Below are 17,214 nucleotides of genomic sequence, written 5' to 3'. Positions count from 1 at the left end.
TAACCCTCTCCGATGAGCTAGAATGTGAAAAGGTGTTTCCTGTAGTTCATCTGGGTGTGCGGCCCGTGCTGCTGTGATCTCTAGGAGCTCCTGAGTTCCTAGAAGTGAGGGCAGAGTGTGAAGTGGTGTTCATGTGTGCTTCCCCAGGAGAGAACCCATGGCTTCTATCAGAGCCTGCAAGAGGTCTCGGGAGACAGAGGGAAAGCTGTGGTTCAGGAAAGGGCTCAGGACATCATCTACCCAGTGACAGCCCATCACTTCAAAATGGTGTTTTCCAGAGGCTTGTCCTGACAGTGTGTGGCTTGTGGCAGGCTGTTTCTGTCCACCCTGCCCATCTGATGCCGAGTCTGTGTGTTCTGTTTTTAGGAGATGGTGTCCTTCCTAGATAAGCTGGTGAGTCTTTCCCTCGAGCTGATCTCTCTGGAGCATTTTGTGTGGATCTTGGTAATAAAAGGAGAGCTGGATGCCTTGGAGCTGTTGGTGACCATGAGCAGAGAGGACCAGGACAGGGGGAGACATGGGCTTCAGGCAGGAAGGAGGAAGGGGTGGTCCCAAAATTAAAGATAGGCAAGGGGGAGGGTAGAGAGGGTCTTTTTGCTATTCATTCAAGAAAGTAAAGGGAGATGCCTTTGTTGGCTTCCATCCAGGGAAGGGAACCTTGAGTATCAGGAAAAGGTGTGGGAAAATAGTTCTTCACAGTTCATTAAAACTCAAGTCTCTTCCGACAATCTCAGATCAAACTCGGTCACAGGAATGAAAGTGGCCATGGCCACCATATAGCACACGTACTATTCCCGAGACCTCTCTGCCTCATGGCATTGGCTGGAAGGGAACGCAAAGATCATAGGGCAGACTGGAGAGAAGGAATATTCAAGGCTAATGGCAATGGAGAGAGAGAACAGAGAGCCCCAGAGCAGTGCAGCCTAGCTTATTAACTGGATATACGATGGAGAGAAAGCCGGGCGACTAACTTCTGGTTCAGCAGTAGGCATTGTGCAGGAAACAGGGGAGGACGATGGCTGTCTGCACTCCACGGAATTGGGTCAGGAAGTGCCGTCTGTGCCTTGTGTTTGTGCATATGTGTGTGCGTGCGTGCAAGAGGAAGGGAGGGAGAGACGGGGAGAGAGAGAGAGAGAGAGAGAGAGAGAGAGAGAGAGAGAGAGAGAGAGAGAGAAGGAACTTGTGGCTAATGGTCCTGTCTTCCAAGGAAATTCAAGCCTAGTCATTTGTGGAGACTGAGGAGGGGTTGTATGTGAGAGGTGGAGCTAATAAGGACACATGCCTCAGAGGAGTGTCTGGGGGTTCCAGGTGGAATCACTCTGCTGTCAAGAAGGGGCCTTTGCATCTCAGAAATCCACCCTCACCGTGTCTCTTCTTGTTTCTCTAGGGGATCCCTCAAGCAGTGTTCATTGGCCATGACTGGGCTGGTGTCCTGGTGTGGAACATGGCTCTCTTCTACCCTGAGAGAGTGAGGTAAGCAGCGTGAGGATTGGCAAAGCGGGCTGGGCTTAGAGTCCTGCGTGAACTGCTACAGGCGCCTCGGCTCTGCATAACTTCAGGAAACAAGTATGTAACAGGGAAGGTGAACAGACAGAGGCGGGCCTACTGCACTCCTAGGAACAGCTCTGACCCCATGACCGACAACAAGGCAAGTAGTTCAGAGCCAGAAGTGCCTTGTGGGAGCACAGGGCTGGCTCTGAGTGGATAAAGGGGTGCTAAGGGGGGATTGTGTCCCAGCATTAGACAGAAGGAGAGCGTTCACCCTGGACCAAGAGTGAGAAAATGAGCCCTTTAAGTGGGTGTTGTGGTGCATGACCTATGATCCCAGCAGTTAGGAGGCTGAAGCAGGAGGATTGTGAGTTTGAGATTACCCTGGGCTACAGAGAGAGTAAGAAAGAACAAGAGAGGCTTTCAATTCTGTCCTGAAGTGACCATGTGACAATTCATGCCACCTCCTAGCCCTTGGTCTCTTCAACTACAAAACTACAGGCAGAACTCTCCTCCCCCATCCCTACTCCCTCCTTCCCTCTCTTTCCTGTTTCACTTAAACCGAAAATAAGAGTTTGATTCTTGTCTTAGTTAGGGTTCCCATTACTATAAAGGCACACCATGGCCAAGGCAACTCTTATAAAGAAAAACATTTAATTGGGGGCTGGCTTACAGTTCAGAGGTTTAGTCCATTGTCATCAGGGCGGGAAACATGGCAGCGTGCAGGCAGGCATGGTGCTGGGGAAGGAATTGAGAGTTCTATATCTCCATCCGCAGGCAGCAGGAAGAGGGAGTGAGCCACTAGGCCTGGCTTGAGCCTCTGAAACTTCAAAGCCAGCCCCCAGTGACATACTTCCTCCAACAAGGCCACACCTGCTCCAACAAGGCCACACCTCCAACAGTGCCTCTCCCTGAACTTAAGGAACCATTTTCATTTAAACTACCACAATTTTTAAACAATCAGGTTCACCAAAAAGTAACTGTATGAGCATATTACATGCTGTTGAAAACAAACCATGGGAATATAGCCATGAGCAGGATGTGTAGCTTAAGGAAGGTCATATGTGCTATTTTTCTCAATTTAGTCTCTTCCCAGCAAACATTTAGAAACATTTTACTGGCAGAAAGGAGGTTTCTGCTGAATAGCATCAGACCTGAGACTTCCCAGCATGCCCTGATCTCCAGGTCCCCCCTTGTTCTGTCTCAGGCACTCTAACCCTTAGTTCTGTAGAGATTGCTTCCAGTCACTCCCAGAAGGGTGTGTGTGTGTGTGTGTGTGTGTGTGTGTGTGTGTGTGTGTAAGGCAGGTAAGTTAAAAATAAAAGCTGCAACAGAGTGGGAAAACCCTACTAGGGTAAGAATGAAAACGCCTGAGTTCTAATCCCGTTCTCCCACTCATGGCCGGAGTGAGACCCGCGCATGTCATTTCCCTTTCTGAGCCGTGTCTGTCTCAGCAGGCTCTTTGTTTTGATGTTGCTCATTCCTGCAGAGCCGTGGCCAGTCTCAACACTCCGTTAATGCCAGCGAATCCTGAGGTGCCGCCTATGGAAGTTATCAAATCTATCCCGGTTTTCAATTATCAACTGTACTTCCAAGAACCAGTAAGTGTGGGACGCCAAAGTTGTTGCCTCTCTCCTCCCCTCCCCTCCCTCTTTCCCTCTCCTCCCCTCTCCTCTCCTCTCCTCTCCTCTCCTCTCTCCTTCTCTCCCCTCTCTCTTCCCCTCCCCTCCTGTCTCCTCTTCTTTCCCCTCCCCTCCCCTTCCTTCCCTTCTTCTCTCCTCCCCTCTCCTCTCCTCTCTCCTCCCCTCCCCTCCCCTCTCCTTTCCCCTCCCCACTCCTCCCCTTCCATTCCCTCCTTTCTCCTCCCCTCCCCTCTCCTCTCCTCTCCTCTCCCCTCCCCTCCCCTCTCCCCTCCTCTCCTCTCCTCTCTCCTCTCCTCTTTCTCTTTTTCTCCCTCTCCCCTGCCCCTCTCTCTTTCAGATTAGTTCTGCCCCTTAAATATTCTGAGGCATTAATTAGAAATGTAGAAATGACATTGCGAACAGGCTCAGGCCTCCTGACCACAGATCCAGTATGTCCTTTGTGAGTAGGTGAACATGTCCTATGTCTGTCTGGGTAGCGACTGGCTGAGGAGCAGGGGATGATGCCAGGCTGGCTTCTGCAAATAGCACAGCAAGAACCGGGTGCTCTCTTGAAGTTGCTGCCCTCAGGCTCCTGCTGGGGACCTTGTACTCTGCTCACTGACAACTGAGTCTCGTGAAATGTCACCAACAGTCAAAGAGCCCCACAGCAGGACTTCAAGAATACTGGAAGAGAGTGGGGGTTTTGGGGGTACAGCACAAGTCCCACAAAGATGCCTTTTAAAGACAGCCCTGGACTGTGCTGATCCTGGTGATGGGGTCTGACACCACCTTTGACAGGGACTCTCTGGGCAGAAATCACAAGAGTCCGTTCACAATGCACTCTAACCAATGAGCAACACAGCCCAGCACCAGCTGAACTGGATTGTGGGAAGACTTCTGAACCAAGCAGGCACTTTGTTTGCCATTTCCATGGTTTTAGCAAGTCTGGAGTCCCCCACCCCCCGGAAGCCACTCCTCCTTCAGGACCTCCGCAGGAAGCCCTGCTTCCCTCCACCACCAACAAACAGCTCTGCGCCTTTGATCCCGCGTTGCTGTGTGTGTGCTCCTGGCTCACCTTGCTCTTGCAGCATCTGTAGATGCCTGGGGTACCGTAGAGCTGAACCAATGCTATCAGAAAGGAGGATCCCACAGCCACAGGCAAAAGGCCACGTGCTGACCACGACCCTGAGCCCTTGGACGCTTGGAGAGGTCTACTCATTTGGTTCTGCACATTGTACCCCTTGAGGTGGGCTGCCACTGGGTCTGTGCCCATGCAAGGAAGATGTGGAGACATTGATCATCACCCCCACCCCCATGCTGAACTTGCAGTTGGAGGTTTCTGATGAAAGCCATGTTAGCTTGTTAATTACGAGCCCACTCGTTTGTAAGATTCAATTACAATGGAAAATCGATGGATGCCTTCTGCGAGGTGATGGATGCCAGGCAAGAAATAGCAAAGAGAGGCTGTAGATCGCAGTGATGGATGACAGCCTGCCCTGCCTATGAGTCGACCTCGGTCAGGAATCTTATTTATTGAGAGCCGACCTCACCCCAGAAGCAGCTGCTGTTGATGAGCACAGGGGCGCACTTCAGTGTCGGGGGGCCTGCAGAGGACTCCACAGAGCTCTGACCTGGCGCTTAGGAGAGTAAACAGATGCCAAGAGGTGGTCAGACTCAGAGAGTGCGTGGGTAAATAGCTCCGCCCACTGACACGAAAGTCCATCCTGAGGACAGGGAGGGGTGTAAAGGTGAGGGCCAGAGAGGAAGGGATAAAAGGGCTTGTGCTCCTGGGCATGCGCCAGCTGTGTTATTGGATTCAAGTCATCAAAGAGAAAGGCTGCATTTCACAAGGGCAAGGCAAGTGTCCTGACTGCCCCTTCTGTGCTCATGAGCCTAGCATTAAAGGGAGGCCTTTAGAACCCAATGCACAGAGCTCAAGCCCCAGTACTGACTATGACCTTAGCTCTCCGAGGCCTGGGTTGGTCTGTCATGCCACATGGGGGTTCGTGAGGATGCAAAGGGCTTCTTCCTGTTTCTTATAGAGCTGACAAGACACACGGGATCGGCAGCATCTGGTGATTATTTTACACACAGGATGGGCAACACAAAGTAATTATTACCATCAATCAACATTATCGTTGTTCTTAGAGTTACTGAATGGCACCAAAATTGCTGAGTTTTTATTTTTGTTTTCAGTATTATCAGGAGATGCAAACCAGTATGGCCAGCTGCAGCCTGAGGAGTGAGGACTTAGGGACCTTAGAATTTCTCACCCGGTCAGAATGAAACAGAGTTGGGATTTATCAAAAAGAGACATTCCGAGGGAGACAGCTGAATGTCTATACATAGTCACAAGTGTAATTTACAACTGGCTCAAATATTAAGCGGACTTTGAAAAGTAAGTTTCAAGCCAGGTGTAATTGCTCATGCCTTTCATCCCAGCACTCTGGAGGCAGAGACAGCTAAATCTCTGTGAGTTCGAGACCAGCCTGCTCTACAAAGTGAGTTCCAAGACATCCAGGACTACACAGAGAAACCCTGTCTCAAAAAAAAATTAAGTTTCAAATGCTTTTGTGAAAATGAGTTGGTTCCTCCTTCCTCTTATCTTTAAGAATGCCCTTCTGTCAGTGACACTGTGAGGTGGGCTGTGTAAGGCATAGTCATGTTTGTGAACGACAGAGACGTGGGATAGCTTAGGCTTGAAGACCGCATTGAGGCCCTAGGTAGGCAGGGTCTTTTAGCTGGCCTGGCACTCTCCCTTGGGCTGTCTCTGAGAGAAGGGGCATTTTCACTGTGGGTTTTGGAGATTGATGTTTTTGTTTTTGAGAGAAGAGGCATCTTCACCGTGGGTTTTGGAGACTGGTGTTTTTGTTTTTGTCTCTGAGAGAAGAGGCATCTTCACCGTGGGTTTTGGAGACTGGTGTTTTTGGTTTTGAGAGAAGGGGCAGCTTCACCGTGGGTTTTGGAGGGTGGTGTTGTTTTTGTTTTCTTGGGTGACATTCTTAACTCTCAGCCAAAGAGAACTAGAAACCAGGGTCTGGAGTGAAGGTCTCTTTCCTCTTTTCTGCCCCTTCATTTTCTCTGTCTCATCCTGTCTCAGGCTGCCCCACCCCCTTGCTCCATTCTCACGTTTCCTTCCTACTGAAGAAGCAAGGTGTCAATAGGTGTCCAGAAAAGGCTCAGTGGATGGAAAGGAGGGCAGGTAGGAGCGGAAACTATATAAGGAAGGAATACAAAGGGGATGTTGACTCCAGCTGGGTTTTCAAAAATCGAGTTTTTTTGTCCTGTCCCTGTGTGTCTGATGGGCAGGTCACCTCCTTTTTCATGTGGCAGCCGTGGTGGGGAGAGTCTTTAGCCGTAGGCATGCCCTTGGTGTTGGTCCTGTTTTGTGCTAGATTTATTCCTGGGCAGCTGTAGGAACTGTATGACGTCATCAGCTGTGGTCAGTGTTGGCCAGTGCTGAACTGTATGACGTCATCAGCTGTGGTCAGTGTTGGCCAGTGCTGAACTGTATGACATCATCAGCTGTGGTCAGTGTTGGCCAGTGCTGGGCTATGTATGCCTCTGTGACCCAGTGCAACCTTCTGCTCCTGTTCTGCATCAAGACTTCATGTTGGACTGAAACTCATGGGTGCGTGGTGGATGCCAGATGGCACGTGACATCCTCTACACTGAGCAGGCACCATCGTTAGCGCCTGGGGTGCAGGCACTGGGGATGTTGGTAAAATGAAGTCTGGTTGTGTGGAGCTCCTGGGGACCTGCATCCTCAGCATTGACCCTAGAAGGGATGTTCCCAATGCCAAACCTGGAGCAACAAAGCCTGGATCGAGTCTCCACTGAATTATGGAGGATTTAGCAAAAGTTGCAGTCTCTTGCCCAGAAAGTGTCATGCATACACCCAATTCTGTGGCAATGCCAAGATGTTCTAGAACTTCTTCTGAAAGATACCCTAAGTGTGCCTGGCTGTTTTATTCAGAGCCCCTCTTTCTCATCTTATTGGCCCAGGACTTGCTTACCGACTGGCTAGGCAGCGTGCTCCAGGGACCCACCTGCTACCACCTTGTGATAACTGGGCTTACAAATGTGTGTTGCTGCATTGTGCTTCTTTGTATGGGTTTTAGACATCACACTCACGTCCTCATTCTTTCAAGACAAGTGTTTATCAGTTAAACTGGCCCTTTAGCCCTCTGGTGAGAGAGGCATTTCACATTCCAGACATAACATTCAACATGGCATCCATTCTCTAGTCCAGCAAGTCTGTGTGCTGGGCTTTTTCATCAAGCCGGAATACCCTTCCTCCATCTGCACAGCCGAGTCCCACTCATCCCCAGGCCTGCTCCAGAGTTCTCCTTTCAGCAGAAACAAGCTGGTGCCTTTTGGATGATCGGGATGAACTGTCACTTCCTTTACCACCCTCCCTGCTACTTTATTCTCAGGGTGTTTGCCACCTGCCAGACTCCCCAAGAACCCTTTGCCACATCATGGAATTAAACAGCAGTCACAAGATGAGTTAGTGAACATGGATACTCCCAAGAAACGTCAGGTGTACTATTTCTGACATGTGACTGTCTCTGCAGCGACCAACCCCTCATCCACATTACAGGAACATCTCTGTTTTGCCATAAATAAGCTCATAGTTATGGTTGTTATATTTAAAAGGATGATACAGAGGGAAAGTAAGTAGAGGAGATATTGGGAGGTGTGGACCTCTGTGCTCCCTTCTACCTACTTATTCTTCATTCCTGCAGCCAGGCATCCAGACCACATGGTGTCAGAGAGTCTGTTGTAGCCTATAATAGATAAGCAATTATCTATAATAACACTCTCTCGAGACAGAAGAACCTGGCAATTTGTTACCACCAAGGACGTGTGCCCCAGCTCCTAACAAAGGAAATTTGCTGCCCTGTCCTTGGGGAGACAGCCCTGATAGCATTCCAAAGGGCTGTGATGATTAGGACCCAATTGAAGAAGATGGCTGAAGTTACTACAGTCTAGTTGAGAACCGGGAAGGGAAGCTGTGGACAGAGACGTCTCACCGTGTATCCTCTCAGAGCCTATCTGCCACCTTAAATCTGGGTCATCCTCCTTGATTCCTGCAAATCATAGCTGATCTCAGGAATCCCAGCATTATAAAAACAGCATTATCCTCAAACCCACCTCCCTGGAAGCAGCCGTTAACATCTTATATGCTATCTAATTTTTTTTCTAACATACATTTCACAATAAAATAAATTCCAAGGATTATAATTCAAACAAAACGAGGGCTGGGTGGGACAGAAGACCAGGGCCTCGTGGCCTTTGGTCACATGGGAGAGCACTACAGTTTCCAGGGCTTCTTCATGTGATCTTTAACTTTGCTTTCTTGACTGTTTTAGGGAGTGGCCGAGGCTGAACTGGAAAAGAACATGAGTCGGACTTTCAAAACCTTCTTCCGAGCAAGTGATGAGATGGTAAGAGGTGGGAGATGGGGCACATGTATATGTGTGTGTGTGTTTGCATATGTGTGCATGTGTATGCATGCATGTGAGTATGTTTGTGTGTGTGCATTCGTGCTTGTGTGCACGCACATGTGTTTATGTTTATGCGTGTGTGCGCATTCGTGTGTGTGTGTGTGTGTGTGTGTGTGTGTTATAGCTTTGGTTTATGACCTTCTCTTTAGTGACATTTAACCTGTAGCAGCCTGCTTGTTTGGACTTTGGACCCACTCTCTTGGGTGGTTCATCGTTATTTCTGTCCTACATTCTACTGCCAGTACAAACCATGCTCACTTCTTTGTTTGCCTCACACCACAGGAGTTCCCTGCTCCCACGACAGTGTGAAATCAAATGCACATGCCTGTGAAGGCAGGCCTCTGATGACGGAATTGGAGGGGGACTTTTCAGTTTGCTCTTATTCCCGAGCTGAAGCAAATACATTTTCCATCTGCCTGTCATGGATAGACTTTTTCGTTTTACCTTTTCATGGATGCTTCTGCACACTACGGAGCCCTCCCTAGGTTGTCAGATTGCCCCTATGTCAGGACAGGAAGCCACTTGCTCCAATTCCCCCACTTCCTATAAGTCTTAGTTCTCATCTCTTGTTCACACTGGCTGACAAGCCCAAGCCATTCCTCAGATCTGCAAGTGTCCGCAGCAGCTGGGGATGGGAGCTTCAGCTGGCTTCTCTGACCCTGAGAGGCCCCTTTGCTGCTTTTCGGGATTCACGTGTGTGTTATAGGAGAGCCCCATTTGCTATTTCACTTTCTGTGATTTCGGTTATTCCTGGTTACCCATGATCCAACAATATCAAAAGGGGAAGTTCTACAGATAGTGTCTAAGGTGTAAATTGTCCACCACAATGAGAAGTATAACGAAATCCCCCATCAGCCTACCGATGTGAATCTGCTCTCTATCGACATGGCAAGGGGGGGGGGGGGTCTCATGACAGCAATGATGTAAGCAATTATTCTACTCCAGCATTGGCTACCATTTCTGGTTATCTCGTGGTAGTGCCTCATTAATGAATCAAACATTATCACAGGCATTGATTACAGAATATGCACAGAGTACAGCATCCAGTGCCCTGTGCTTTCCTTGGTTTCCAATGCCTGTATATTTTAGCACATATCCCCATGGCCCTTGTGCACTGAAGGTCCTGTCGTGGGGGTCTGAGCTGTCATCTTCTGTCTTTGCCTCATTCCCAACATCCTCCCTAACTTTTCTTCCCACAGGGTATGCTTGCTGTGCATAAAGCCACCGAAATGGGTAAGAGGTATCCCTGGGAGGGGAGGGGAGGAGTAGCAAGCCCCATCAGCAGAATGTTCATGGATGTCTGTCCCTTCTGCTCCTGAAGAAGCCCTAAGCTTGCCTTACTGTTCTGAGCCTTGACTTGCCCAACAGGGGTCCCCTAAACAATTAATGATACTACCCTAGTCTACCCTACAGGGAGCTGAGTGTCAAAGTCCTAAGATGCTTTGGGGAGTGTATCCGGGGCGATCCACCCCTTTCTGTAAGGACCCCATCCCAGGATGGAGTGGTGGCCACTGTAGAGTCACCAGTGTGCATAAGGCAGGTTGCACTAAACCCACATAAATCTCCACTGCCCTTCCACCCTGAGGTTCTGTTCTGGTCACTCTTGTCCCCGCTCAGGTGAACCACCTTGGCCATCCTGCTGGGTGGGATTTAACTGAAATCAGGTCTGGATTCATCCCTGATGCCCCAACATCCAGGACTAGCCCCACACATGCTTGCTTCCCTCCTAGCATGGCCTCCTAGCCATTATTCATCTGCTTCTTTTACAACGATCACCGACACTCTGAGTGCTTGACCTACGACCTCTCATATGCCCCCTCGATGACAAATAGGCTGAACTGGGGTCTGACCCTAGAGGTCTTCTCCTCTGAGGATATCTGCCTCCTTGCCTCCCTTCTTTTCTTTTCGGTGCCATACTAGTTTGTTGATTCCATGTTCTGAGTACCCGGCTGAGGAGACCTGGGCTGTGGTGCTGCCCACAGAGAGCTCAGGGTGGTGCAGGGAGGCAGATGAGCAGTAAAGAAGTGAGATATGCAGATGGGGGCGGGATGCTCAAATGGGGCTAGGACCCAGCGGGGCAGGAAGCACCATCTTGGTTTCTTAAGACGTTTGACCTTGAAGCCTGGGGTGATTGCACCCTTTACTTCAAGGACTGTACAATGAAAATGATGTGTTTGTCCCTGAGGAGCCTTTAAGGGCTCTGCCAGGACACTGCATGCCTCTTAAGATGATATGAAATTCTATATTGAGAACCCCACAGAAAGGAAGATCCCAGCCCCATGGGTTGGTGTTCCTCCTGGCCAAGAGGAAGTCAATGAAAAGAGGGTAGATGGACAGACATAAAGACATACAATCCCTTCACTCCAAGTTCAGATGGAGCGGCCTGAGCTGGCAATACCAGCTTTAGAACCATTCAGCCCACAGCGGGAGAGGACACGGGTGTCTTTTTGCAGGGGGACTCCTTGTGAACACCCCAGAAAATCCCAGCCTCAGCAAGATTACTACTGAGGAGGAAATCGAGTTTTATGTCCAGCAGTTCAAGAAAACTGGCTTCAGGTAAAAAAGAAGGGAACCCCAGACAGGGGGATGGGGTGCTCAGCTGTTGGAGGATGGGGCAGTTACTCTCACCACAGCCCCTGTGGGCACCACAGTGACCTGTCTCTGATTGAATGCCCCCAGTGCCAGGAGGCTCACCACCTATGCTGGGCAGCTTCCTTTGGCAGGGGCGGGTAACTAGCTTGTTCTTTCTCGTGTTTATGGCCCCCCCCCCCCCGAGAAGGCAGAGGTTTTTATTGATTTGCGTTCACAGATCCTCCAAGGAACAGACAGCTCTGCATTCTGTCTTCTGAGAAGCAAAACCACGCAAACCCAAATGTGCTCCACCATGTCCCTTCCCACTGAGTTTCCTGGGGCAGGAGACTGGCTTCTGGGCGTGGAATGGGGATAAGCTATAGGGTCAGCTTCTGTTTGTCCCCAAAGCCCCTCAGAGGCACCAGCGTAGTGGCACAGAGTTCCTGCATTCGGCCTTGCTGAGGAGCAGCAGGTGTGGATAGGAATCGTGTGTCTGGGGACCCCCGCTCATGCCCTGCGGCACTCACCCTCCCTGGCATAGTGTGTCTGAATAGCATGGGTCAGTTGGGTCACTGCAGGCCAACAGTGGTCAGTTCCTGGAAGCTCACCTTCCTTACTGTCTGACCCTCTCCACAGAGGTCCCCTGAACTGGTATCGGAACACAGAAAGAAACTGAACTGGTATCGGAACACAGAAAGAAACTGGAAGTGGGGCTGTAAGGGAGTGGGACGGAAGGTAAGCACTGCGGCTTCCTCCTATGCACACAGACAGACACCCCTGAGACACACATACACACACACACACACACACACACACACACACACACACACCCCTGACACACACACCAGAACTACAGATACACCTCGAATGAAGACCCTACACACACACATACACACCAGACATACACACACCAAACATACACACTTTGCCCACAGACACCAGACACGCATATACCAGGCTTACATACACACCAAAATCTCAAGAAAAGACACCACATACACACACACATATATACCAGACATGCACATCTTGCACACAGAAACCAAATTCACACATACACACACACACACACACACACACACACACTCTTTCACCAGACACACACATGCATGCACACACACATACCCGCCATATACACATGTGTGCACACATACACACACCAGAATATACACCTTGACACCAAATACACACATATATGTACTGGATACACATATGTATACACATGCATGCACACACACACAAGTCATACACACATATGTATGTATGCATGCACTTATACACACCAAACATACACACTTCACACACAGACCCCACCACACAGAGAGAGAGACACCACACACACACACACACACACACACACACACACACATGAGGTTTACATGCACACCAACACCTCAAGCAAAGATACCAAAACCAAATACATACACACACATACACATCAGACATGCGCATGTATACTCACATGCACTTATATACATCAAAAATGCACATCTTGCACATAGACACCAAATTCACACACACATATGCACCAGACACATGCATGCATGCACAGACACCAGACATACACACATGTGTATACACACATCTCACACAGAGACACCACACACACACATATGCACAAGACACACACACACACACACACACACACACACACACACACGTTGGCCTCACAGAGCTGCCTTTAAGGCTTCCTGTTGCTCCCACCTGGCAGGACCTGGGTCCTGCACAGGGACCTTGGCTTCTTCCTTTCCTCTGAGATTGGGGTGGACTCTACTCAGGGCTTCCTGTTAGAGCTTCTTGCTGGTGAGACCCCTGGAATGGTGAGTTCTGGTGCTGAGGATGAGCAGGGTCCTGGTCAGGTAATGACAACATTATATGGGATGTGTAAGTCTCCTAGCAGTAACCCAGGTCAGGGTCACAGATTGGCCAGGGTCCTTTGTGGTAGTGATAAGGACAATGACACCAAACCACAGAGACACGCCGAGTTCTTACACACATGTGACTTTTGCCTCTGACTGTGTCACCTTTTGGCTTTGTCTCTTGAGTTTCAGTCTCCTCATTTGTCTCTCAGGTGGTGGTTTTCAGCCTCTGGGCCCATAAAGAGAATAATTTTGCATCCTAAATGTTAAAAATCAAAACTTGCATTTTTTTTTAACCATCACAACAACAGTTCAGGAACCAGGCCTTCATCAGCTCCCTCAAGAGCCCAGTGACCTCCTTCCTTCACTACGTACAATGTAGCGTTTACAGGTGGGCTTGATCTAACCCCTGAGTGACCATGGAAGGTCACTCCATCAGGCTGATGCTCCCTTGTCTTTTCTGCAGCTGCAGTTCCATAGACCATAGTGGTCAAGGTGTGGCGGGAAATTAGGAGAATGCTGTGGGCTTGACCAGGTCGTGCTAAGGCTGGATTTTAAGGTGCAATTCATTTCAGCCTCACCTTTGCACATCACAGGACCCGGAGGCGTGTTGAGAAGCCTGGCGTTCTGCAGAGTCCTTGGCTAGGCCAGGCTAAAACTGCTGAGAAGTGACGTAAAAGGAAACGCCAGAGGAATGGCGCATGCGTGTAATCCCGGCTGCGTCAGAGACTGGGGCGGGAGATCCCTACTCAGCAAGACCCTGACTCAGACTGAAGTTAAGAGTGGGGAGGCCACAGAACCACGCAGAGCCCTTGCTAGTGTGTGTGTGTGAGCCTCTGGGTCTACACTGAGCTCTGAAAGGAAAAAGACAGGAAGAGAAAATGATGAGCACGGAAGAGTGAGAAGAGAAACTGTGAGGCTTTCTCCCGCTTGCAGCGTCCCCGCGGTTCACTGTGTCTGTCAGTACATTGGAGGGGCTCATTTCTGTCCTTCTCGTAGCACACAGATAACTGTCATGGCTGTCCCCTCATACTCTTGGATCTTGACTTCTCCTTAAAGAGGGGGGTGGGGTGGGATTTCCCTTTATGTGTCTGTGTGTTTTTCCTGCATGTCTCTGTGTGCAGTGAATGTACACAGTGCCCTCGAGTGCAAGCAGAGGGTGACCGATCAGCTGGAAATGCAGTTACAAAGAGTTGCCAGCTGCCATGTGGGCACTGGGAACCAAAATCAGGTCCTTAGACTAGAGCATGGATCCTCTGGAAGAGCTGCAAGCGCTCTTAACCACTGGTCCATCTCTTTAGCTCTTGACATATCTTTTTAAAATCCAAAGGAGTCTTGTCCTCCATTAGAGGATCCCTAGCTTCTTCCTGGTGCCATTAAATTGGTTCTTTGAGCTGAGATACAAGGTCAGTTACCCACCCACCTCTCTCTCTCTCTCTCTCTCTCTCTCTCTCTCTCTCTCTCTCTCTCTCTCTCTCTCACACACACACACACACACACACACACACACACACACACACACACTGCATTACTAGATCCAAATTTTGATGACTCTTCTAATTAAAGTTTGGTGGAAGCAGAGCCAGGGCAGGACAAAGGTCTTCTCATGGGGTGGAGGTGAGGGCTGTTAGTGGCAGATGCCCAAGGCATCCCTAGGCACTGGGATGGCTGAGTGCCTGCTTCCCTTATTACCTGTTTTCCCCAGATCCTGGTCCCAGCCCTGATGGTCACGGCTGAGAAGGACATTGTACTCCGTCCTCAGATGTCCAAGAACATGGAAAACTGGGTGAGAGAATGGCCCCCCAATAGTGGGCATCAGTGGCCACGGAAGAGAGCACAGGTGCCCAGGAGGGAGGCAGAAGAGGAGGACATCCCTGAAAGGCTGGATGGGGACCAGCTAAAGCTCTGCCCTGACCCAGCTTCACTCTGACATCCCCATCCCCTCCCATGACACTCCCTTTCCCTACGCTGATAAGCTGCCATTCCTCAGTCCTGTCCTAAATGACACAAGGGTCCTCCAGGAATGGTCTACGGACATCCTAGAGGAAGGGGTCCCCTCCAGGATGGCGTCTGCTGTGCGTCACACTGACTCCAAACTGGCCCAGTTAGCATTCTGCCGCTGATCGTGCTGCATGGGGGGGGTCTCTCTTTCAGATCCCTAACCTGAAAAGGGGACACATCGAGGACTGTGGTCACTGGACACAGATAGAGAAGTAAGGAGACTGGGTCCTTGGGTGAGGAGAGCATGATTCCCTGGTCACCTGACCAATGAGCTCGGCAGGCTTAATTCTGCCCAGCTCAGGTCTGCCAGGTCATTTCACTCACGCTACCTTGGTGTAGGCAGTGGGTTCAGACAGGTCGACGTGCCTTTGTTTCCCTTCTAGACCTGCTGAGGTGAACGAGATTCTCATCAAGTGGCTGGAGACTGAAGTCAAGAATCCGCCAGTGACCTCCAAGATTTAGCCAGGAGCATCCTCTGCTAGGGACACATTTTGGTTTCTGGACATGGCCTTGTTCAGAATCAGGAGCGTCGTTCTTTTGCCAGCCAGTGATTTTCTTTAAATAAAAGTGATCAGATGCGATGCCATCTTAGATCCAGGAGAAAGTGTGTGTGGCTAATTCTCTGAGGATGAGAGCACCATCGAGGAAAAGATCACACCCTGCCAGGAAGGCGGGGGCCCCCACCCCACATTGGTAGCTTTGCAGTCAAATCCAACCTTGCTCCTTTTGAAGCAGCCTATTTGGGACCGTCAATAAAGCTAAGACCTTGGTCTTCTGGTTCTCTGTGTTCTTGAGAATCAGGGCAACTGCTTAGAGAGGGTACTGGGGACCTCTGAGTGCTAGCCTCGGTGTCCCTTCAGGATCGAGAAGAAGACTCACAGCAAGCGCAGGACTTAAATCTGAAGGTGAAATGAAGTCTCCACAATGTACTTCTCTGCATCAGTTTCTTTATTCTTCTCCTGCTGTTCTCTTTCTGCAAAGTTTCCAGTTTATATACATACGCAAAACAAAGGCAGTTCTCTGAGCCTGGATGCCCCTTTATCTTTGAAGGTCCCAACTGTGACCTATATGAAAGACTCCTTTCCTGACTGCATGTCCTGTCAAATGGAAGATGGCTGCAGGGAGGTGGCCTCTAACGTATCTCGGGGAACAAAGCCGAGATTAGACTGTGGGGGACCAAGGTTATTGACTGTGTGACTAAATTTCCCACTTGGAGGTCCCACTGAGTGGAGGAGGGTGGTGAACCAATATACCAGTACATGGGAAAGAGTCATGCCCACTTATCCATACTCTGCTGAATCGCACCAAAGGAGAGTGCTTGTGGCTTCACAAGAGATCCACTGTCAATAAGAATCAGTCAATATGCAAAAGGTGGTAGGCATTCGTTCTGCTGGGTCAGCCTTCTGCCCTATCAGCTGAAATCTCACTGCAGGATACTGCTTTCCAATAAGCAAAAGCCTTGCATGGGCCTCCAAGGTGCAGAGTAACCTCGACCAGCTCCATCCAGGGAGCCTTCCTGAAGGACGCCGTGGGTGGTCCATAACCTTTGTTTCTGTGCAGTGTAGACTCAGGAGCTCACTGAGGCAGACTGTATTTGAAGCTCTGCCAGGCTTGAGCTGAGCCAGTTTTGTGTCCCCCACCCGACACAGACCCCTCCTTGTCACATCTAGGGAAACTCCAGGTCTCACTGATCTTGTCCTTTGCAGTTGTCTGCCCTCTGCCCTGCTTTGGGACCAGAGTCTCATAGCAGCGACCTCCTAACCGTCCGTCCACACCACCCGTCGGATCCTCAGAGCTTCCCTCAGGATAAAGTCCATGCTCTGAGACCCACCTAGCCTGGCCCCATCACCCCATGATTCCTACTAATAGCTGCCCTCTAGCTTTTCTATCCTTGAATCTTGCATTCATACGAGACAGGGTCTCTTGACCCTCTGCCCGAGCTGCATACTCTCATATGGAGTCTCCCAGCCATCTCCTTCTTGACCAAGGCCCAGTTTCAGTGGCGTGTCGTCTCCCTTGCTGCCTGTCCCACCTGGGTACATGCGCTCTCTCTCTCTCTCTCTCTCTCTCTCTCTCTCTCTCTCTCTCTCTCTCTCTCTCTCTCTCTCTCTCTCTCTCCAGGTGCAGTTCCTCATTCTGTTAACTATCCAGAGGGACTTGATC

General features: G+C 50.0%; 1 protein-coding gene across 2 annotated transcripts in view; it reads left to right on the top strand.

Moving 5' to 3' along the window:
• Ephx2 (epoxide hydrolase 2) overlaps window positions 1-15,828 on the top strand; it is a 38,227-nt gene extending 22,399 nt beyond the window's left edge. The window contains exons 10-19 of one of the 2 annotated variants that reach the window (XM_075950096.1): window positions 367-393; window positions 1,388-1,473; window positions 2,978-3,089; window positions 8,486-8,560; window positions 9,820-9,853; window positions 11,074-11,176; window positions 11,857-11,926; window positions 14,756-14,836; window positions 15,205-15,263; window positions 15,435-15,828. In XM_075950096.1, the coding sequence (XP_075806211.1) occupies window positions 367-393; window positions 1,388-1,473; window positions 2,978-3,089; window positions 8,486-8,560; window positions 9,820-9,853; window positions 11,074-11,176; window positions 11,857-11,926; window positions 14,756-14,836; window positions 15,205-15,263; window positions 15,435-15,513 (726 nt within the window). In that variant the 3' untranslated portion in view covers window positions 15,514-15,828. Of the gene's footprint in view, window positions 1-366; window positions 394-1,387; window positions 1,474-2,977; window positions 3,090-8,485; window positions 8,561-9,819; window positions 9,854-11,073; window positions 11,177-11,827; window positions 11,927-14,755; window positions 14,837-15,204; window positions 15,264-15,434 lie in introns of those variants that run through there. The other variant, XM_075950097.1, reaches the window with a different exon arrangement.
• Window positions 15,829-17,214: the final 1,386 nt, after the last annotated feature.

The sequence above is a fragment of the Microtus pennsylvanicus genome, chromosome 15 (genome assembly GCF_037038515.1).
Source record: "Microtus pennsylvanicus isolate mMicPen1 chromosome 15, mMicPen1.hap1, whole genome shotgun sequence".
In the NCBI taxonomy this organism is placed as follows: domain Eukaryota; kingdom Metazoa; phylum Chordata; class Mammalia; order Rodentia; family Cricetidae; genus Microtus; species Microtus pennsylvanicus.
The sequence above is the reverse complement of the archived record's forward strand: the minus strand, read 5'-3'. Positions and strand labels throughout refer to the sequence as shown.